The following is an 18818-nucleotide window of genomic DNA, read 5'->3' as shown; positions in this document are numbered from 1 at the left end:
CACACACACACACACTTCTAAGGTTAGAGACAAAGGCAAACACTGGTTCTCAGGATTGGAAGAGTCAGCTGAATATACAAGAATACAGCTGTGAACAGGAAACTTATCTATTAGATGTTGAATATTCTAGGTCCACTGGCAAATTGAAAGCTTCAAGTACTTTTTAAAAGCTATATATAGTCCATCCTGGATGTATTCAAGTACTTGAATCATCAGATGCCTCCTACTCTTTCTAATGAGTCCGATCTTAATGCACTGCTGACATAACCAGTTTGAACTTTTCAAGTTTAAGGTCAGACTGCTTTATGATTCACCAAAACTCAGAGATGCTCCCTTTCCTTAGAAAATTTTGGTTTGCCAAGTGAAATTTTCTGGACAAAAGAGTTTCAGCATTTTAACTCTGTAAAAAAGTGCCAGACAATATGGTTTGAACCCATCCAGTTGTATTGCAGAAGAAAGGTGACCTACTTCTGTCAAGATTATAGTCAAGAAAACCCTATGGAGCAATTCTACTCTCTAACACATGAGGTTGCCAAAATTGAGTCTACAGCATTGAGGGTTTTTTTTTTTTTTTTATAAATTGTATTGTTCCTTTCCTTTTCGTGAAAAAAGGTCTCAGTGTTCTGGGGCCAACATTTGGATCAGTTTATTAGATCTTTGGAGCTGACCTTGTGAGACTGGAAAGCTATTCTGGTCCCTTTATTACTTACTTAGAGAAATTTAATCACAAGGAGGGATAGGAATTTACATGGATTTCATGGTGTCATCTCTTGCTGCTGAAATACTGAACCATTTTTGGGAAGGCATAAAGTTGTATATCCTGCTAAATAGCCTAACAAAGCCATAGTATGCAAAGACCATCTGTTTCCCAGGAGGACAAAATGTAGTCACTTAAGAAGGATTCAGGCATTACAAATGGGTGCCTTTAAAATAGATTGCACAAACGAAATTATCTGAAAGATACCCCCCAAACCTGAATTTGCAAATGTTAATAAAAGCCTTTTAAGATACACTGTTGTTGTTGTTGTTGCTGCAAAGTGCCTTTGAGTCTGTTCCGACCCATAGAGACCCTGTATAGGGTTTCTGAGGAGTAGCTGGTGAACTTGAACTGCCGACCTTGCAGTTCAAACAGCTTTGCAGTCTGGAGCATTAACCCACAGTGCCACACCAGATACATTAGAAGATAAAAATTTCTCTGTGTTGATACTAGGTGTCAGTGTAGGTCTCTTTTTCTATTTTAAAATTGTTAAACATGTACTACAGATATATTTGTTGTTAGTGGGAGAACAATAAAGATGCCAAGCATAGTACTTGGCTCATGGCAGACACTCAAATGTCAACTGATTAGATGAATGGTAAATATGAAGTTAGGATAAAGGTAAACCAAGGAGAAATTATCTAATCATCTCAAATTTTAGGCATGAAGCTAAAACACATAGGAATATAACCCAATAGGGAAAAAGAGACATTTCAAAATATTGGAGGAGTACAGCATTTGTGCTTATGATTCAGATCTACTCTTAGGACTCATATTTCATTAATAAAATTCTTATATACAATGTAAAATAATTCAATAGGAATCTCAGCTAACTAGACTTTTAATCCAAAGACATAATTTCTAGAGTATTAACTATAACCTTGTATGAGTAAACTGAAATACATATATATCTGAAAGACACACATATTGACTTTGACATTACATAAATAATGGGAGAAAATTTTAGGTATTTAAAATAAATTTTAAAACTACACTGTTGTTTTAGTCTGCTTTAAACTGCTAAGCACTAAACAAATGTTTATTGAGTGCCAACCAGTGTGTTCAAGTAAGAATATAATGATAAATGAGATAAGACAAGATCCCTGCTCTCAGGGGATTTGCTTAAATTTGAGTGTCAGGTGGTTGAAAGAAAACAGAATATCAAGTAAATAAGTCAATCTGGACAGTTTGCCACAAAGAAAACATAGAATAATAGCATAATGATATACATTAGGGATCGGTGAACTTGTTCTACAGAAGACCAAACAGCACGTCAAAAGGCAGTATTTTGTAGGTACTTATAGAATAAGAGAGAAAATAAATTTCCATAAAATTTTTATTGATAAAATAAAAAAATATAATAATAATGCAAAGCCTTTGTATAAAGCATGCAAAGATATGTCAACACAGTGGTTTAGGCAACTCTGTAAATGCTGATTAATATGGGAGTCTGAAGTTAAATGGAATATTAACAGCTGTTTTAAAAAATTTGGTAGAATATCCTGATACAAGAAAGCATTCAAAGTCAATTGCTATGTGAAATGGTGGCAGAAAAGTAGAGCATCTCTTGGGAAGAGGAGACTAGTACACACATCGTATGTACACTGAAACTTCAAGGATATATGAATAATTTAAAAGTTGTTAATTCGGGGGAGGGAACAGTGCTGGTTCTGTACTGCTGGTCTTGCCTTCCATTCAGGAGACCTATGCTCAATTCTTGGCCAATTCCTCAAGCCCAAATATTACCTGTCCATTATGCATTGCTATGATGCGCAACAACTTTCACTATGACAGACTGCAAAGAAAAGCCTGGCAATTCACTTAAAAAAAAAATCAGCCAATGAAAATCCTATAGATCAAAATGGTCCCACCCCATTGTGTGTAGGGTTGCCACGAGTTGGGGGTGACTTGACAAGTTAACAATAATGAGAATTCTGGGAGTAGAGACTTCTGTTGTCTATCCTTTAAATATTATTTGAATAATAAAAACAATACGTTTCTTTACAATTGAAAAATTAGTCAAAATAATCCAGACGTGCATTACAGAAAGGAATGTGAAGTCTACTACATAAAATAAATCAAATAAAAGGTTGGTGAAATCATATAACAAAAGGTAAGCAAACATTCTATATGGTGACTCAGAAAACAAATAAGAAAAAATCAGTTTCACATTCCTTTTAGACACACTGAATTCTCTTAGGACTTATTTTGCATTAGGTCAAAATTACAAAAACTTTTTCAGAAGATGTAGAAAAGTATGACTACCCGGATTTTATATATGCATAAAAGGAACATATTCAAAGAAAATGACTAAGGACATGCCAATTAACACTGGCTACTTTGTAAGTGGATAGAAGAGCTTTGCATGGCACTTGATTAATCCCATATCATTTGACTTTTTAAAAATGAAAAACTATATACAAACATGAGCAACAGAATACTTACAGTAAAAACCAGCAGCTATAGGCAGCAAAAACAAAGCAAAACCATAAAAAGGTCAGTAATCAAAAGTAAACTATTAAGACAATTCTATAGCCTCACCTTCTCTTTGTGTTTCATCTAAAAATAACAATAAATAAGCAACATAAATATAATTGAACTCAAGATGGATAAAATGCTGTCATATATAACATCAGGAGCTGAATTTAGAATTAATTGGCAACAAATAAAGGCTTTGTACAAACAGAAACTGCACCACCATTAGCTAAAAGGTCATAAGATTGTGCTTGGGGGTGGGGGTGGGGGGAGTTAAACATATAATTTATAATTTTATTAGTAATCATTTATGTGCTAATTAATTTTACTGGTATGGGCCTATGTTGCACACTGAATTATATCAAACTTTCTTTGAATATATTTTAAAAGTACAACTACAATCTTTTAAACAGAAGTTTTCATGGAGAATTATATAGTCAATATGAAAGCAAGCTGAGCAGCACTTCCGTTTGTAGAGATTTGAGTTTCAGCTCCATGGGGCTTACAATATCTACATTTCAATTATTCTAAGCTAGTCCCTTTGTGTTTTCAGTTAAATCCTAATCTACCTTTCCTTCTCCTTCCCACCACTCACTTTTATACATACCTCTGGCAAAAACAAAACACTATTTAAAAATCATTGAATCAATAAATTACATGCCCCAAAATATCTGTCTTATGAAAGTGAGCATATTTCATTTAGGATTTGGTAGTATACAATATTTTATGTATAGGCCTTTTATGCAATGTGAGAAATACTGCTAAAGAACACATACAAACATGGAAATAAATTCTCACACTACATGGCAAGCAATGTAAGAGAGACAACAAAAAATGTGCTGGGATTGCTGAAAAAGGGAGTTGATGACATCAGGAGGAGCTGGGCTTCGTAGATAAGGTAACTTCTGAGCTTAGCATTGAGGAATGAACCAAAGTTCACCTGATATGCAAAGACAGAAGAGTGCCACAGGTAGTGAGTGAACAGCATAAGGCAAAAAAAAGTGAGCTCTGAAGGTACACACTATACTCCAGAAAGGATGACAAAGGAACAGCGGAGAGAAAGGCGGAAGAGGAAACGAGAAAAAGAGATTCATAAATAATTTGTAGAGTGTACACTTACATTTAGTAAGTTATTGTCTTTTGGCTGCACAAACTACTTTTCTTCTTTACCAACTGGCCCCCTCTTAGGTTCTGTCATTAAGCGGCATTAGAGGCAGACTACAAGGTTAAGAAGGAAGGGACCTGCTCCTTTCTGTTTTTTCTGGTGTGCTTTTCTTTCCTGAGCCATCCCAAGTAACAATTCTTAAACTAGGTAGAAGCATTTTTTTTCACATTGTTGTTAAGTGCCGTTGAGCTGGTTTCGACCTATAGTGACTCTGTTTAGGGTTTCCAAGAAGCAGCAGGCAAAGTTGAACCACTGACCTTGTGGTTCAAACAGACTTTACAGTCCAGCGCCATTAACCCACAGCACCATGCCAGGATGCCTTCCTTTACATATCAAATGCTAAATTCAATTTGCAGTTTTCTTAACTATTTTACTATTCCAGGATAACAGTTAATTTTATATACTTTGCTAACAATTTTTATGTTAAATTCTCTGACCAAGTAACTGGAGTGCATTCTGTGTCATGATTGAACCCTGACAAATGAAGAAATCACTGGAAACTTCTAATCAAAAGTAATGACTGATTATAATCTTTTTTTCTAGAAAGGACTTAGGCAGCCACATAGTACGATGTGTCGAAGACAGAGAACTAGGTTTAGTAAAGTCTCCGGTAGTTATGAAGCAAATGAAAGTCTGGGGGAATGAACTGTACCAAACTGTGTTTTTATGTTAAGTTAGGGCTTTATTTAAGATGCTACAATAAAACATGAAGTTTACTATTAATACTTTCTAGTACTGAGGTTTATGACATTGGTGGAATTTTCTTTCTTTTTACATTAGTTGCTAGAAACTAGAGAGTCAAAAATGATGCTGACCAAGGGACACAAGACAAGTCCTGGATACAATGGGAGAAAACTGTTGAACTAACTTCAAATTCCTTAAAAGGCCAGAGTTATTGCACTGATAGACAAGAGGAACCCTTGAGATGATTGTCCTAAGACACCCTACACCCTTTCAACTTGGCTTTGAAGCTCTACCTGGAGGTCAGCTTTCAACCAAACAATAAAATGATTTACAAAATATTATCACCCATGAGTAATGTGCTCCTTTAAACTGGTGACTATATGAGATCAAACATTCTACATTTACCCCAAAGCAAAGATGACATGGCAAAGAGAGGAAGGGAAGCTGTATCAATGGAAACAGAAAACACAGAATAGAAATAATGAGAATGCTGACACACAGTGAAAACTGTAACCAATGTCACAATTCGTATAAAACTTGCAAAATGGGAATCTAATTAGCTTTGTGAACTTGCAGCTAAAACACAATATTAAAAAAAAAGAAAGAGAATAATAGTGGTGCTGAAATACAACTAAACTGATCTTTGTGGAAGTCTACTTTTTTTTTTCCTTTCCTTGGACCCGATTATATATTTCAATTTTTAATTATATATTAGCTTTTATTGAAAGCCATCTCAATCCTTTCAAACGACAGATATATAATTAATTCTTTAAAGTCAAAGATTTTCTTCATTGTAACAAAATCTTCTATTGCAAAGCTATATATGACAATTCCTGCCTCTGGAATGAACAGATGACAGAAATATTAATTTAACATTGAAAGTACGGACAATAATGGAAAAGATGCTATAGTACTTTGATAGCAACACTTGACAAAATAAAAAACTTTAGCCTCAGGTATTAGAAACAAAATCACTGCTATTATAAAATTTCCAACACATTTCTATGTATCAAAGACAAAGGTAAGTGAGACTGCTTTTATTAAAATAATCGCCTTATTCTTTTCCACACCCTAGACAACACTATGTCTGTTTTCATCCCACTGCTTGGATTAAGATTGCTAAATCTGTAGTTAGGGGCAGCCTATATTATTTTCATTTCATTTTAGAGGAAGTATCATTTTATCTGAGATTACCCAACATAATCTTCCCTTTTGCTCGCTGAATAAAATTCATATCTAGAAGAAGGCTGCATACAAAGCTAGTTTTTGCTGTGGAAGACTAATTTTTTTTCCATTTAGACCAATATGGCCAACTAAAAATCATATACAGAAATTACCTGAAGGATTAGTGAAATCCAGCATGCTGGTGGTAGGCTGCAGGAGATCTGGACTGCTGGATGAAAGTGTTCCAGGAATTGGCATTATAGCCAGACTGTGTCTACAGTGTCTTGTCCCCACAATGCTGTCATCCTGTGATTGGCTCAGGCCTCCATCACTTCAAAAGAAGGCCACATATCACTTCATAGCATTTAAGGTACTCAATAATTAAACACTTCTGTTCTCTGTGCACTTAGGCATAAAAGAACCAATTCAAAGCAGTGATTCGGAAAATTAAATTACAATATTACAGCAATTTTAAATAAATAGGACATCTGTAATTATGGGCACTGTAGGATAAGCACTGGACTGCTAACCACACTAACTGCAAGGTTAGCAGTTCAAACATACCAGCAGTTCTTGGAAACTCTATACAGGGTCACTGAGTCAGAACCAACTCAACAACACACAACAACAATAAAAGATGATTTTAACAATTATATTCCATAGTTTCAATAGAGAAATTGAATCTGAGCATTTAGGGAAGCTTTGATATTTTCCTCTTCAGCAGACACTAATAGTGGTATTCTTGTTGCTCTTAGGTTCCCTTGAGTCAGTCCCACACATAATCACCCTACATAACAATAGAAACATTCCCTGGTCCCACAGCATCTTCACAATCATTGCTATATTTGAGCTATTGTTGGAATCACTGTCAATCTATCCTCATAGAGGGTCTTCTTTTTTTGCTGACTCTCTACTAAGCATGATGACCGTGGCATGGCACTGTAGGTTAACACTGGACAGTAGTTCAAACCCACCAGCTACTCTGTAGACACCCTATACAGGGTCGCTATGAGTCAGTACTGACTTGATGGCATTTAACAACAACAAAATAATCATATAGCCAAACAGCACAGCCATACTGGAGCAAGGCAATCTCTTTCTCTCAACAGAAAATCTTGGTAACATTCTAGACAACGAATGGAGTTCGGTTTACACCAAAACTGAAAATAAGGCATCTGTAGGTAGCAACTAAGCCATGATGAAGTGAAAAAATCAAAAAGTCTCTAAACACGTACTGAACTGAACTGCCAAAACCAGCAAGAACAGGGAGAAGATATAAGGAAGATGGCACAGATAACTAGCAACAAAGAACAACTATAGTATGTGACAAAAAGAAAGGGTAAAGAAAAGGACAAGAAATGAAAATAGGCGAAAAATAGTCTCCATACTTTATTCTAAGGATATATTAATTCGACTTTAATTATATGACTGTTCCCTGGAGAACACCAAAACAAGGGCAGAAAGCACTAAAATTAACTCCCTTTAAAGGTTTCAAGAATAAGTATCAGTTAAATGGCCATACTTAAGCAAACAAAATATTCTTTCTTTAAAATATTTTACAAGTGTTTCATTGCTAGGTGCATTTGAGTTAAGTTCCAACTCATATCAACCTTATGCTCACACTGTCTAGTCCTGCACCATACTCACAATGGTTAGACACAATTGTTGAGCCCACTGTGTCAATCCATCTTGTTGGGGGTCCTTCCATCTTATTGCTGTCCTTCCACTTTTCCATGCATGGTGTCCTTCTCCAGGGATCTGTCCTTTCTGACAACATGTCCAAAGTACTAGAGGTGCAGTCTCACATGCTGGCTTCTAAGCAGCACTCCAGATGTACTTCTTCCAAGACAGGTTTGTTTGCTCTTCTGGCAGACTTTGGTACTTTCAATATTCTTCACCAACAACATACTTCAAATACACTGATTTGTCTATGGTCCTTTATTCATTGTCCAACTTTCACATGCATATAAGGCAATTTAAAATATCATGGTTATGGTCAGGATGACCTTAGTCTTTAAACTGACATCATTGCTCTTAAATACTTTAAGAGGTCTTATGCAGCAGATTTGCCTAATGCTTTATCTCACTTGATTTCTTGACTGCTGCTTCCATGAAGGGTGACAACGAATCTAAATAAAATGAAGTCTTTGACAACTTCAATATTTTCTCCATTTATGATGATGTTATTTATTAGTCCAGTGGTAAGGATTTTTGTTTTTTTTACATTGAGGTGTAATCACGGAAGGTTGTGGTCATCTTTGATCCTCTTCACTTTTAGTTAACAGGATTGTATCACCTGCATATCGCATGTTGTTAATGAGTTTTCCTCCAATTTTTATGCCATGTTCTTCTTCATATAATCCAGTTTCTTGGATTATTATTTCAGCATATGAATAGAATACATATGGTGAAAGAATATAATCTTTGTGCACATCTTTCATAATTTTAAACCGTTCAGTGTTCCCTGCTACTGTTTGAACAACTGCCTCTCGTTCTATGTACAGGTTCCTTATGAGCACAATGAAGTGTTCCGGAATAATCATACTTCCTAATGTTATCCATAGCTTGTCATGATCCACACAGTTGAAAGTCTTTGCACAGTCAATAATGCACAGGTAAATATCTTTCTGGTATTCTCTGCATTAAGCTAAGATCCATCGAACATCAGCAATGACATCCCTTGTTCCATGTCCTCATCTCAATCTGGTTTGAACCTCTGGCAGTTCCCTGTCAATGTACTACTACAGCTGTTTTTGAATTATCCTTATGAAAATTTTCCTTGCATGTGATATTAATGATATTAATATTAATGATTCCCACATTCCAGTGGGTCACTATCTTTGGAATGGGCACAAACAGGATCTCTAAATGAGTGAGTGGCTCCAGTGCTGCATCAGTTTGTTGAAAGATTTCCATTTGTATTCCATCAGATGACAGAGATTTCAGATCACTAATGCCTAGGATATCAATGCTTACTTTTACATTGTGGTTGTGTGCTGTGGAGTTGATTCCGAGTCATAGGGGCCCTGCATAGGGTTTCTGAGGCTGTAAATCTTTACGGGTACAGAAAGATTTGTCTTTCTCCCGAAGAGAGACTGGTAGATTCAAACTGCTGACCTTGTGTTTAGCAGACCAGCTCATAACCCACTATGCTACCAGGGTAACTCTAAATTCTGAGGGAAAAAATAAAAAGAAACACAATTCTGTTGCTTGAGTTTTAGATAACTCAAAAATTAGCTTTATTATAAAATAGCTCTAGGTAAAGCAGTCAAGCAATGACAAAAGGATTTATATCAGCATTAACAACCAAAATACTACCTACCTGTAAGAGCTGTGATTTTAAAACCAATCCTTCCAGAAAATATTAATTCCCATCTATACTGAGTATAATGTAATCTTCTACCCAGTACTTGTTATAGATACAAACAGAACTTTAACAGAATACTTACCTTTTATCAAAGAAATAATTAGGGCACAATCTTAAAAATGAGCTATATTGGAAAACTTAGTATGCTAGAGATAAAATATAGGATTCTGGCAGATTTAAAAACTATGCAAGACGGGGACAACAGAGTTGCTAAGGAACTGTTAATAGCAAAACAAGGAAAGGAAAAAGAGACCAGGAACAGGGAAAGGCAGGACGGTGTGGAAGAAAGCAAAGATTAGTATTTCATCAAGAGCAAGCTTTGGTGTCAGACAAACCTGGGTTATTAGCCAAATGACCTCAGGCAAATCTCTTTTTCTCTCTTGACCTTGGTATTCTCATCTGTAAAATGAGAATACTACTATGCTCCCCCAAGACTACTCTAAGATTAAATTAGAAAATGTAGGCAAACATTTTGGCACAGTGAGTGGCATTTTGTAAACAGTGGTATTTGCTTCTGCTATTGAGATGACCAAATGGCAAGCAGGGCCTTTACTGATGCCAGAATGGAACAAAATGCAACTTGAAACACAGCAAAATAAAATTCCTCTATTTAAACATATAGTAAAGCACTTTCACCAAAAACAAATTGGGAAGAGTAGAAATCTAGAAATGGGGAATACCTTTTTTAAGCATTTTATTTTTAAAAACTGTGGGACTAAATGGGGATTACTGTTGTTGTTAAGTGTTACTGAGTCAGATTCAACTCATAGTAACTCTGTATAGGGTTTTAGAGTGGCTGCTGGATTTAAACTACAGACCTTGCAGTTAGAAATCCAATGCTTATCCTACAGTGCCACACCAGTGATGTTTGTTGCTGTTATTGCTCAGTGCTGTTAAGTCAGTTCTGAACTCATAGTGACCCTTATTGGGTTTTCGATGAGCAGTTGGTGGGTTTGAACTACCAATCTTTTGGTCAGCAGTCCAATGCTTATCCTACAGTGCCACAAGCGCTATAAAATAGGAAATATGTTTCAAAGGGAAAGATGACAATTGAATTTGACAGATACCTTATTTGATTAAGTAATTTGTGCTCATGCTAAATTGGTTTTTACAATTAGGTGTGAAGATTTAGAGATCACAACTAAATTTTTTGAAGTCAGGGTAGAAAAATAGAGGAGAGGACACAGATACTTTTTTCATAGCTTTGTAAGAAATTTGGCAATAGTTTAAATTATGTAGGAAATAAAGATGAAAAAAAACACAACCACTCATTAATGGATTTGTAAGGGATAAATGCGTATCATTTTTAGATAAAAAGTCAAATAACTGAATACAAGGAATCAAACTGTCAAAGGTTAAAGAAATCAGCAGTCCTACCAATGATCAAAGTAGAAGCAACTTTTTAAATGTTAAAAAGTCACTATATTTCATGAAAGGAAATTAGCTGCATCAGTTGCAGTAAGTTGGAACAGAGACAAAGAGAAATGCATGAAACACTAACAATCTTTATATTGCTTACTGATGTGATTTAGCATTACTTCTGCTTTTTAATAATCCAACAGATATGACACTGCACAGTCACTAATGTAATGCTGGTTACAAATTCATGATGATTAAGGCATAAGCATCTATTAAAGCAAACTATACTAATATATACAACCCATGCTATTATATGAATGAAACAGTATTTAATTGGCAGAATATCCATGCTTGCTTGGAAGCTGAATCAAAAAAGCCCATTTGCAAATAATTACATCACATCTTACCAAAAAAGTCTCCTGAGAAGATGATGCAGTAACAGAAAAACATATTTTTGAAAAATACCTCAACAATTCTCCAACACTGAATTTACATAAAACAAAAGTATATTTTAGTTTCATATTATGAAACTAAAAAGCTACCTAAATACTTCAATATACAAGTAAAAATCCTTCCAATATTAGAAGCAAACAAAGAGAGAATAGTGAAAAGAAGTAGAGACAAAAAATAATTCTAATAAGCAAGCAAGACAGTCTATTTTGAAGCTGCTGCAATGAATAGCATAAAAATGTTATTTAGGCAATATGATTTAAAAAACAAAAACCTCAGTGAATGAAAAAATAGAAGATTCTATTTACTGAATAGTTAATATTATTAGATCAGTATAAAACACATTGCTATGTTTGAACTTACAGATGCTTTTTTTTTTAAAGCAATATATATTTTTTTAACTTCTAATTTTTAGAAACTTTCTTGTATTTTAAAACTAAGTCATGGCTAGGGATTTTATTTTATCTCGATTGTTTGTTCACTTCTTACAGAAACATACCATTCTTTCATACAGTATTTCTAACTCTAAGAGAAGTGATAAAGGCAAAGACTGCCTCATTCTTCTTGAGATCCGGTCCATTGCATAGAGCTCTAGCACACAGGAGATGCTCATAAATGGTGAAATTAAACTCATTAAAATAAAAATAATTTTTTTGCCAAACTAAAACATAGCAAGAATTCAAGTAGAAAATTTCTAGAGTATAGATAAAGAAGGGAAGGAAGAGAGGGGAAGTTACCTGTGAAACACATTTTAGAGGAAAATAAGATCAATATTTTGATATTTTCCCTTCTAGTTATTTTGATATACAGCATAATTTATTTACGCAATCTCTTGTAGTTGAGCATTTAGGGTATTTCCAATTTTGTTTTATCATAAGTAATAGAAGTAAGGACATCTGTACATAAATCTTCAACTAAGTTTTATTAGAAATGAAATTACAGTAAGGCCATTTTAAGCCTCTTAATGATAAACTGCTAAAATGCTTTATAGAAAGTTACATCATTTTATACCCTCATGGCAGTCAAACATTATTATATATTTTAACCTTGTCAATTCTGGCCCTCCCTAACCCATCTTTAAAAACCTTGGACAAAACAAATGGTATCTTGTTTTAAATTGTACATCCTTAATTATCTCTAGTGCTGAATGCTTGATTCATGTTCTCAGCATAGTTTTTCTACAGAAGTTTTAATGATATTTATCTAATTGATTTCTAAGCGTTCTTTATGTCCAAAGTATAATACTTAATCATCTATGTGGATAGAGAGGTTGACTGAATTCATTTCAAAGGATTAAGTGCCAAAAATTAAAACAAACTGCCAAAAATTGAAAGCAACCAATTTGAAAGGCAAAATGATGGTTCACTTGCCTTCAACAAAACAGGTTCCAGAAATTTTTACAATGTGTACCAATAGAATCCATTTTGGGGGATTTATGTGGCTCAAATTTCATTGAAAACATGTTTAGAAGAATTTAGTATGAATTCCTGACAGGTAGCATCTTACTCATGTTTGTATTCATAGCTTATAATTTTCTGCTGGCACTAAGCAAGAGACTCAACAAAATATTGTTGACTAATAAATGAAAAATATTAAATTAAAAAAAAAATCCCTTTTGAGTGCAAGTTAAACTATTTGTACTAGAGCTTTCACTTTTTCAAATCAATATATATACTGACTGAAAATATCCAAAAGACTATCTCTGGACACCTCCATCTATGCCTCCTGCTTTAGCAAAAACAGAATCCAATTCTCACTCCCCAGAGACAAACTGTGGACATCAGATATTGATATTAGCTGACTGAAACTTGGGTTTAGCTTGTTGGAATGTGATAGTAACAAGTTGAAGTTAATTATAATCACAAAGTTCTCTGCCTAATTTACAAGACAAACTAGACAGACTATGTCACAACTGTGCCACTAGTAAAAATAAAAGTCAGTTAAATGAGGGGGCAGGGAGAACAAACAAGATGGAGAGCAAGTTTTAGTGTCTCTTCTGACATCCATTTTGACCTTTTCCTTCTTTCTTGTCTTCTCAGTGACTTTTTGCTTTCTTCATGTATGATATTCTTGATGTCATCCCACAACTCCTCTGGTCTTCTGTCTTTAGTGTTTAATGCATCAAATCTGTTCTTCAGATGAGCTCTAAATTCAGGTGGAATATGTTCAAGGGTAAATTGCTACAATTTGATGTACCTGACCTATACTCATGGAGGTGGTACCACGGTGGTGGTTATGTGCCATGGAGTCGGTTCCGACTCATAGCGACCCTGTACAGGGTTTCCAAGGCTGTATATCTTTACAGGAGCAGAAAGCCTCATCTTTCTCCCATGGAACAGCTGGTAGTTTTGAACTGCTGACCTTAAGGTTTGCAGCCTGAATTGCAACCACTGTATTACCAGAGCTTCATACTCATGGAGGAAGTAACCATAAATACCAACAGAGAGGGAATGAGTCTTCACATCAAGTATCAATGCTATTATCTCTGTACACAGAATAGATAGGGACGGGCAACTCAGATATTGGCTACCTAAAATGAGGGGGTGATAAAGGCATGAAGTGACTGGCTTACAAGTTTTTAAGAGGGCGTTTAAGTGTGGGGGGGAAGAAATAACTCCCACTAAATAGTTTTCATCTTGTCTAGATGGGTCTGGCAAAAAGAGTTGGGGATAAGAGTCATATGATTCAATAGTGAATAATTGTTATCATGACTAATTGCGACTGTCACAATTGTAAAGGTGGAAGTTTCATAACAAAAACAGGAGTGGTTAATCTTATAGTCCAAAACAGAGGGCCCTAGTACTATCAAGGGAGAAGAGCAAAAGCAGAATGAGGGACCTTATTTAGAGACGCAGCGACATCAGAAATGGAAGCAGAGATGGGGTCATGCAGAGAGGGAGCAGCTGAGGACTCTAGATTCATGGGAAGAAAGGGACTAAGAGCTGGTGGCCAGGAGGCAGACTTGCAGAATATGCCCTTTGGAGGTGTAAACTGTTAAACATGCCTGAGTGGTTTTTTTTGTTTGTTTGTTTGTTTTAAAAGCTAAAATGAACAGAGAGTTGTACATGGAGGGGATTATAATCATTGTAATGAAACAAGATGCATGATTTGTTGAATGTAAAACTGATGATCTGCCCTGTAAACTATCACTCAATCCACAATAAAAACCTTAAAATACAAAGAAACAAACAACAACAACAACAAAAAGGAAATGAGGGAGCAATAAAGGTACAAAGAGACTGGCTTACAAGTTTTTAAGAGGAAGTATAGTTTGAAAGTGTGCGGGGAATGATAAAGTCCCCACTGAACAGTTTTCATCTTGTTTAGATGGGTATGGTGAAAAGAGATGGGGATAAGAGTCTTATGTTTCAATAGTGAGTAACTGTTATCATGACTAATTGAGATTGTCACAATTGTAATGGTAGATGTTTTGTAACATAAACAGGGGAGTAGTTAATCTTACAGAGGACCCCAGGACCATCAATGGAGAAGAGCACAAGCAGAAAGTGGGACCTTATTCAGAGAAGCAGCGATGCCAGAGATGGAGGCAGAGATGGGGCCAAGGAGAGAAAGGACAGCTGAGGACTCTAGATTCATGGAGTTAGAGAGACTGAGAGCTGGTGGCCAGGAGTCAGGCTTGCAGAATGTGCCCTTTGGTGGTTTAAATTATTATATACCTGAGTGTTTTTGTTGTTTTTTGTTAAAAGAGCTAAAATGAATAGAGAGAAATACTGTTAACTGATGGTACATGGAGGGGATTATAATCATTGTAATGAAACAAAGTATATGATTTGTTGAATGTAAAACTTATGATCTGCCCTGTAAACTTTCTCTCAATTCACAATAAAAACTTAAAAAAAAAAAAAAAGTCAGTTAAGCATATTTCAGATAAAACCTACCAAAATTTCTCGAAATGAAAGTGCATTAATTCCTGAGAAACTCCCTTTCTGGTAGTTTTCCCTTCCTATTTTCCTTATTCAGACTTCTGTTTACATCAAACTGGTCCCAACATCTTCAACATAGCAAACACTCTTAAATTCTCTTCACTCAGCTCCCTTTTCTTTCAACATTTGTTGTACTGCTATTGCTTTCTTAAACCATCGAGTCAATTCGACTCAGAGTGACCCAGTAGAGGGTTTCCAAGGCGTAAGTAGCTGGTGGGTTTGAACCTTGTGGTTATAAGTCCAGTGCTTATCTTACAGCGCCACAGCAAGACTCCTTTAATGTTGCTACTCTATAGTATATTCACCATTAAAAAAAAAAATCGATGTTTTAGAGTTGTGATTTTTACAATCTATTCACCTCAAGGAGAGTAGCTACTCAGAAAAAGAAGAACAGTAATGAACTTTTTAGAAATGAGTGGCTAACAACATTTCAAACCTCTATGAGTCTCAAAACGAATGAACAGCAAATGCGGTTCCCTAACTAGAAATAAGAATTCAAGAAGAAGAGCGTTTTCTTACCAAGAAATCTTGAGAGATTTTAAACTCTGCAAATGATGACAGAAGGCAATGAATTCAAGCTACCTCCTACCTGGTCTCCTTGCTATCATTGCCACTGTTGTACCTTTGACCCCAAGTCACTCACACAGCTCTCAGAGATATATTCCTAACATCCTTATATCATATGCCTTCCATGGCTCCCTATCATGACATGATAAAGTCCATGTTCTTGGCATATTACAGGTCCTTCATAATACTACATTTACCGACCTCTCTAGGCAGACACAAGTAACACAAACTATCTATTCAATTTGCCACAGTTGTATCTGCCTTTGTACATATTAATACATTTATCACTCTGTAAGGTGAGAACTTTGTCATTTACCTCTTTTCACTTTTAGAAATGTTAGCTCTTAAGAGGACACGAAATTTGCCTTATTTAACTTTGTATTGTGCCTAACATATAACAAAAATGTGGTAGAATAAAGGGTTCATGAATTGCTTAGAAGTAAGAAGTATCTTTCTTCAGTTCCATAAGGAACACCTGACACAATGCCAGAGCCTTCTCAGGAGTACAATAGGTATTTTCTTTGAATCTTATTTCTTTTACTGATTCATTCATTGTCTTAATGTTTATAATAAATATTTGAGTGACTACTATGTGCTTAATACAGTACTTGATCAGAACTTTAGTGATTGCTTCAGGAAGGAGACAACGTAAAATGTAAACTTCGATAGAATATATACTGTTGTTGTTGTTAAGTGCTGTTGAGTCAGTTCCGACCCATAGCGACCCTGTACAGGGTTTCTGAGGCTGTCAATCTTTACGGGAGCAGAATGCCGCATCTTTCTCTCGTAGAGTGGCTGGTAGTTTCGAACTGCTGGCCTTAAGGTTCATAGCCCGATTCGTAACCACTACGCTACCAGAGCTCCTTATACTAGTCATTTTCAATTGTGAACTTGAGTGGAATGATTTCATCAGTATTTTACAAACTTTAATCTACAGTTCAAAATTTTAAACTTTTACTCAATTTTGGTGATATCCCATTTTGGAAATAGGAAACTTTACAGTTCAAGAGGACTTAAAACTGTGCTAGAAAGAGAACAATAAAAACAAAACTGGTAGCAATGAATGTGTCCCAAGATTTAAGTCATTCAAATTTGAAGATGAGGAGAACGAAAATGGACCAAAAATATAAGAAAATCAGATTTCATAAGATGATATTTGACAGTCTTCTTTAAACAAGGTTAATGGAAGAATATATGCCAAATCTAACAGTGGTAACCTAATGGAAAGTAAGTAGGATACATTCACAATTTATTGTTTCACATTTATGTTAACGCTTAATATTTATGATGAACTGGTTACATACAAAAACAAAACCTACCATATCTACCATGTTCCCCAAATAAAAACTTAACAGTCAATATGTACATTCCTACATGACTGTTATTGGCATTACCTACCTAAACAGTTTTGGAGGCAAGATACTAAATCGTGTTTTATCCAGAATTTTCCTGATTTTGTTTCTTCCACCTGAAACAGTATTTGCTTTAACTTTCTTATTTCCTTTCTCCTGTGATGTTTGTTCAATATCTCCTGGTACATCCTGGATTGAATGGCGATTACTTTTTTTCTCAGCAATTCTGGGAATATGAGGAACACCAGCTTTTTCCTGTTCAGTCCTACTAAGCAATTCTTTGAACACTGTAGGAATAAATAAAGCTTGTCATTTCTTTTACCAATAAAAAAACTGAAAGAGAAACACAGTTGCTTTCCATTACTTGATCTTACACAGCCCCATTCATTAAACAGTATAAAATTTTTATTGTTGTTGTTAAGTAATGAGGAGTTGGTTCCTACTCATAGTGACCCTGCACAGGGTTTCCAAGGCTGTAAATCTTTATGGGATCAGAACGCCTCATCTTTCTCCCCCAGAACCGCTGGTAGTTTCAAACTGCTGACCTTGAGGTTAGCAGCCCGATTCGTAACAATTACGCTACCAAATTTCCTTTATACCCACCCTTTATCTATCAGTTTTCTTCTGGTTTTGAATCTGACTATACCCGAAGTTAAGGAATCCTGATGTGGTGCTGTGAGTAATATGTCATACTGCAAAACCATTTGAACTGCCAGGTTGGCGGTTCAAGTTCACCAGCTGCTCCTCGGAAACCTGAAACAGGGTTGCTATGTGTCAGAACTGACTCGACAGGATTTAACAACAACAACATACCAGAAGTTTAAACCAGATTCAACAGAAAATGTGGAATACAGAGTATCATTGCTGTTGTTATATGGCTCTTAATCAAAACCAGAGAACAACAAAAAGACTTTACCCATGTTTTATCAGCTACACAAAGGCATTCGACTGTGTAGATCATAAAAAGTTTTGGATAACATTACGAAAGAATAGGAATTTCAAAATACTTAACTGTGCTCATATGGAACCTGTACAAGGATTCAGAGGTAGTTGTTCAAACAGAACAATGATATACCAAATGGTTCAAAATTGGAAAAGATATATGGCATAGTTCTATCCTTTCACTTTGTTTATTTGTATGATGAGCAAAAAACCTGAGAAGAAGACCTATATGAAAAGAACCCAGCATAAGGACTGGAGGAAAACTTATTAACAACCTGCTACATGCAAATGATACAACCTTACTTGCTGAAAATAAAGAGCATTTTAAGCATTTACTGATGAAGGTCAAAATCTAAAACTTTCAATATGGAATAGACCTCAACAGGAAGAAAAAAAAAAGCCTTAAAACTGAACCAACATGAAAACTTAGAAGAGATGGATACCTTTTTAGATAAACACAACCTATCTAAACTTACACACAATGAAGTAGAAAACCTGAACAGCTCCATAACAAAAGAAGAAATTGATCAGGTCATCAAAAGACTCCCAACCAAAAAAAGCCCAGGCCCAGACAGCTTCACTGGTGAATTCT

The 18818-nt window shown here is 35.4% G+C and overlaps 1 protein-coding gene across 4 annotated transcripts in view; it reads right to left on the bottom strand.

The window, feature by feature from the left end:
- The window catches only part of RAPGEF6 (Rap guanine nucleotide exchange factor (GEF) 6), a 304075-nt gene that overhangs the window by 49805 nt on the left and 235452 nt on the right, over positions 1 to 18818 (bottom strand). For 3 of the 4 annotated variants that reach the window (XM_006872939.1, XM_006872936.1, XM_006872937.1), the window contains exons 16-17: positions 17331 to 17571; positions 6419 to 6576 (exon numbers count right to left, since the gene is read on the bottom strand). In XM_006872939.1, the coding sequence (XP_006873001.1) occupies positions 6419 to 6576; positions 17331 to 17571 (399 nt within the window). Of the gene's footprint in view, positions 1 to 3202; positions 3218 to 6418; positions 6577 to 17330; positions 17572 to 18818 lie in introns of all 4 variants that reach the window. The other variant, XM_006872938.1, reaches the window with a different exon arrangement.

This window comes from Chrysochloris asiatica, unplaced genomic scaffold, assembly GCF_000296735.1.
Source record: "Chrysochloris asiatica unplaced genomic scaffold, ChrAsi1.0 scaffold00215, whole genome shotgun sequence".
Taxonomy (NCBI): domain Eukaryota; kingdom Metazoa; phylum Chordata; class Mammalia; order Afrosoricida; family Chrysochloridae; genus Chrysochloris; species Chrysochloris asiatica.
Note: the sequence above shows the minus strand (reverse complement) of the source record. Positions and strands in the feature narration are given on the sequence as shown.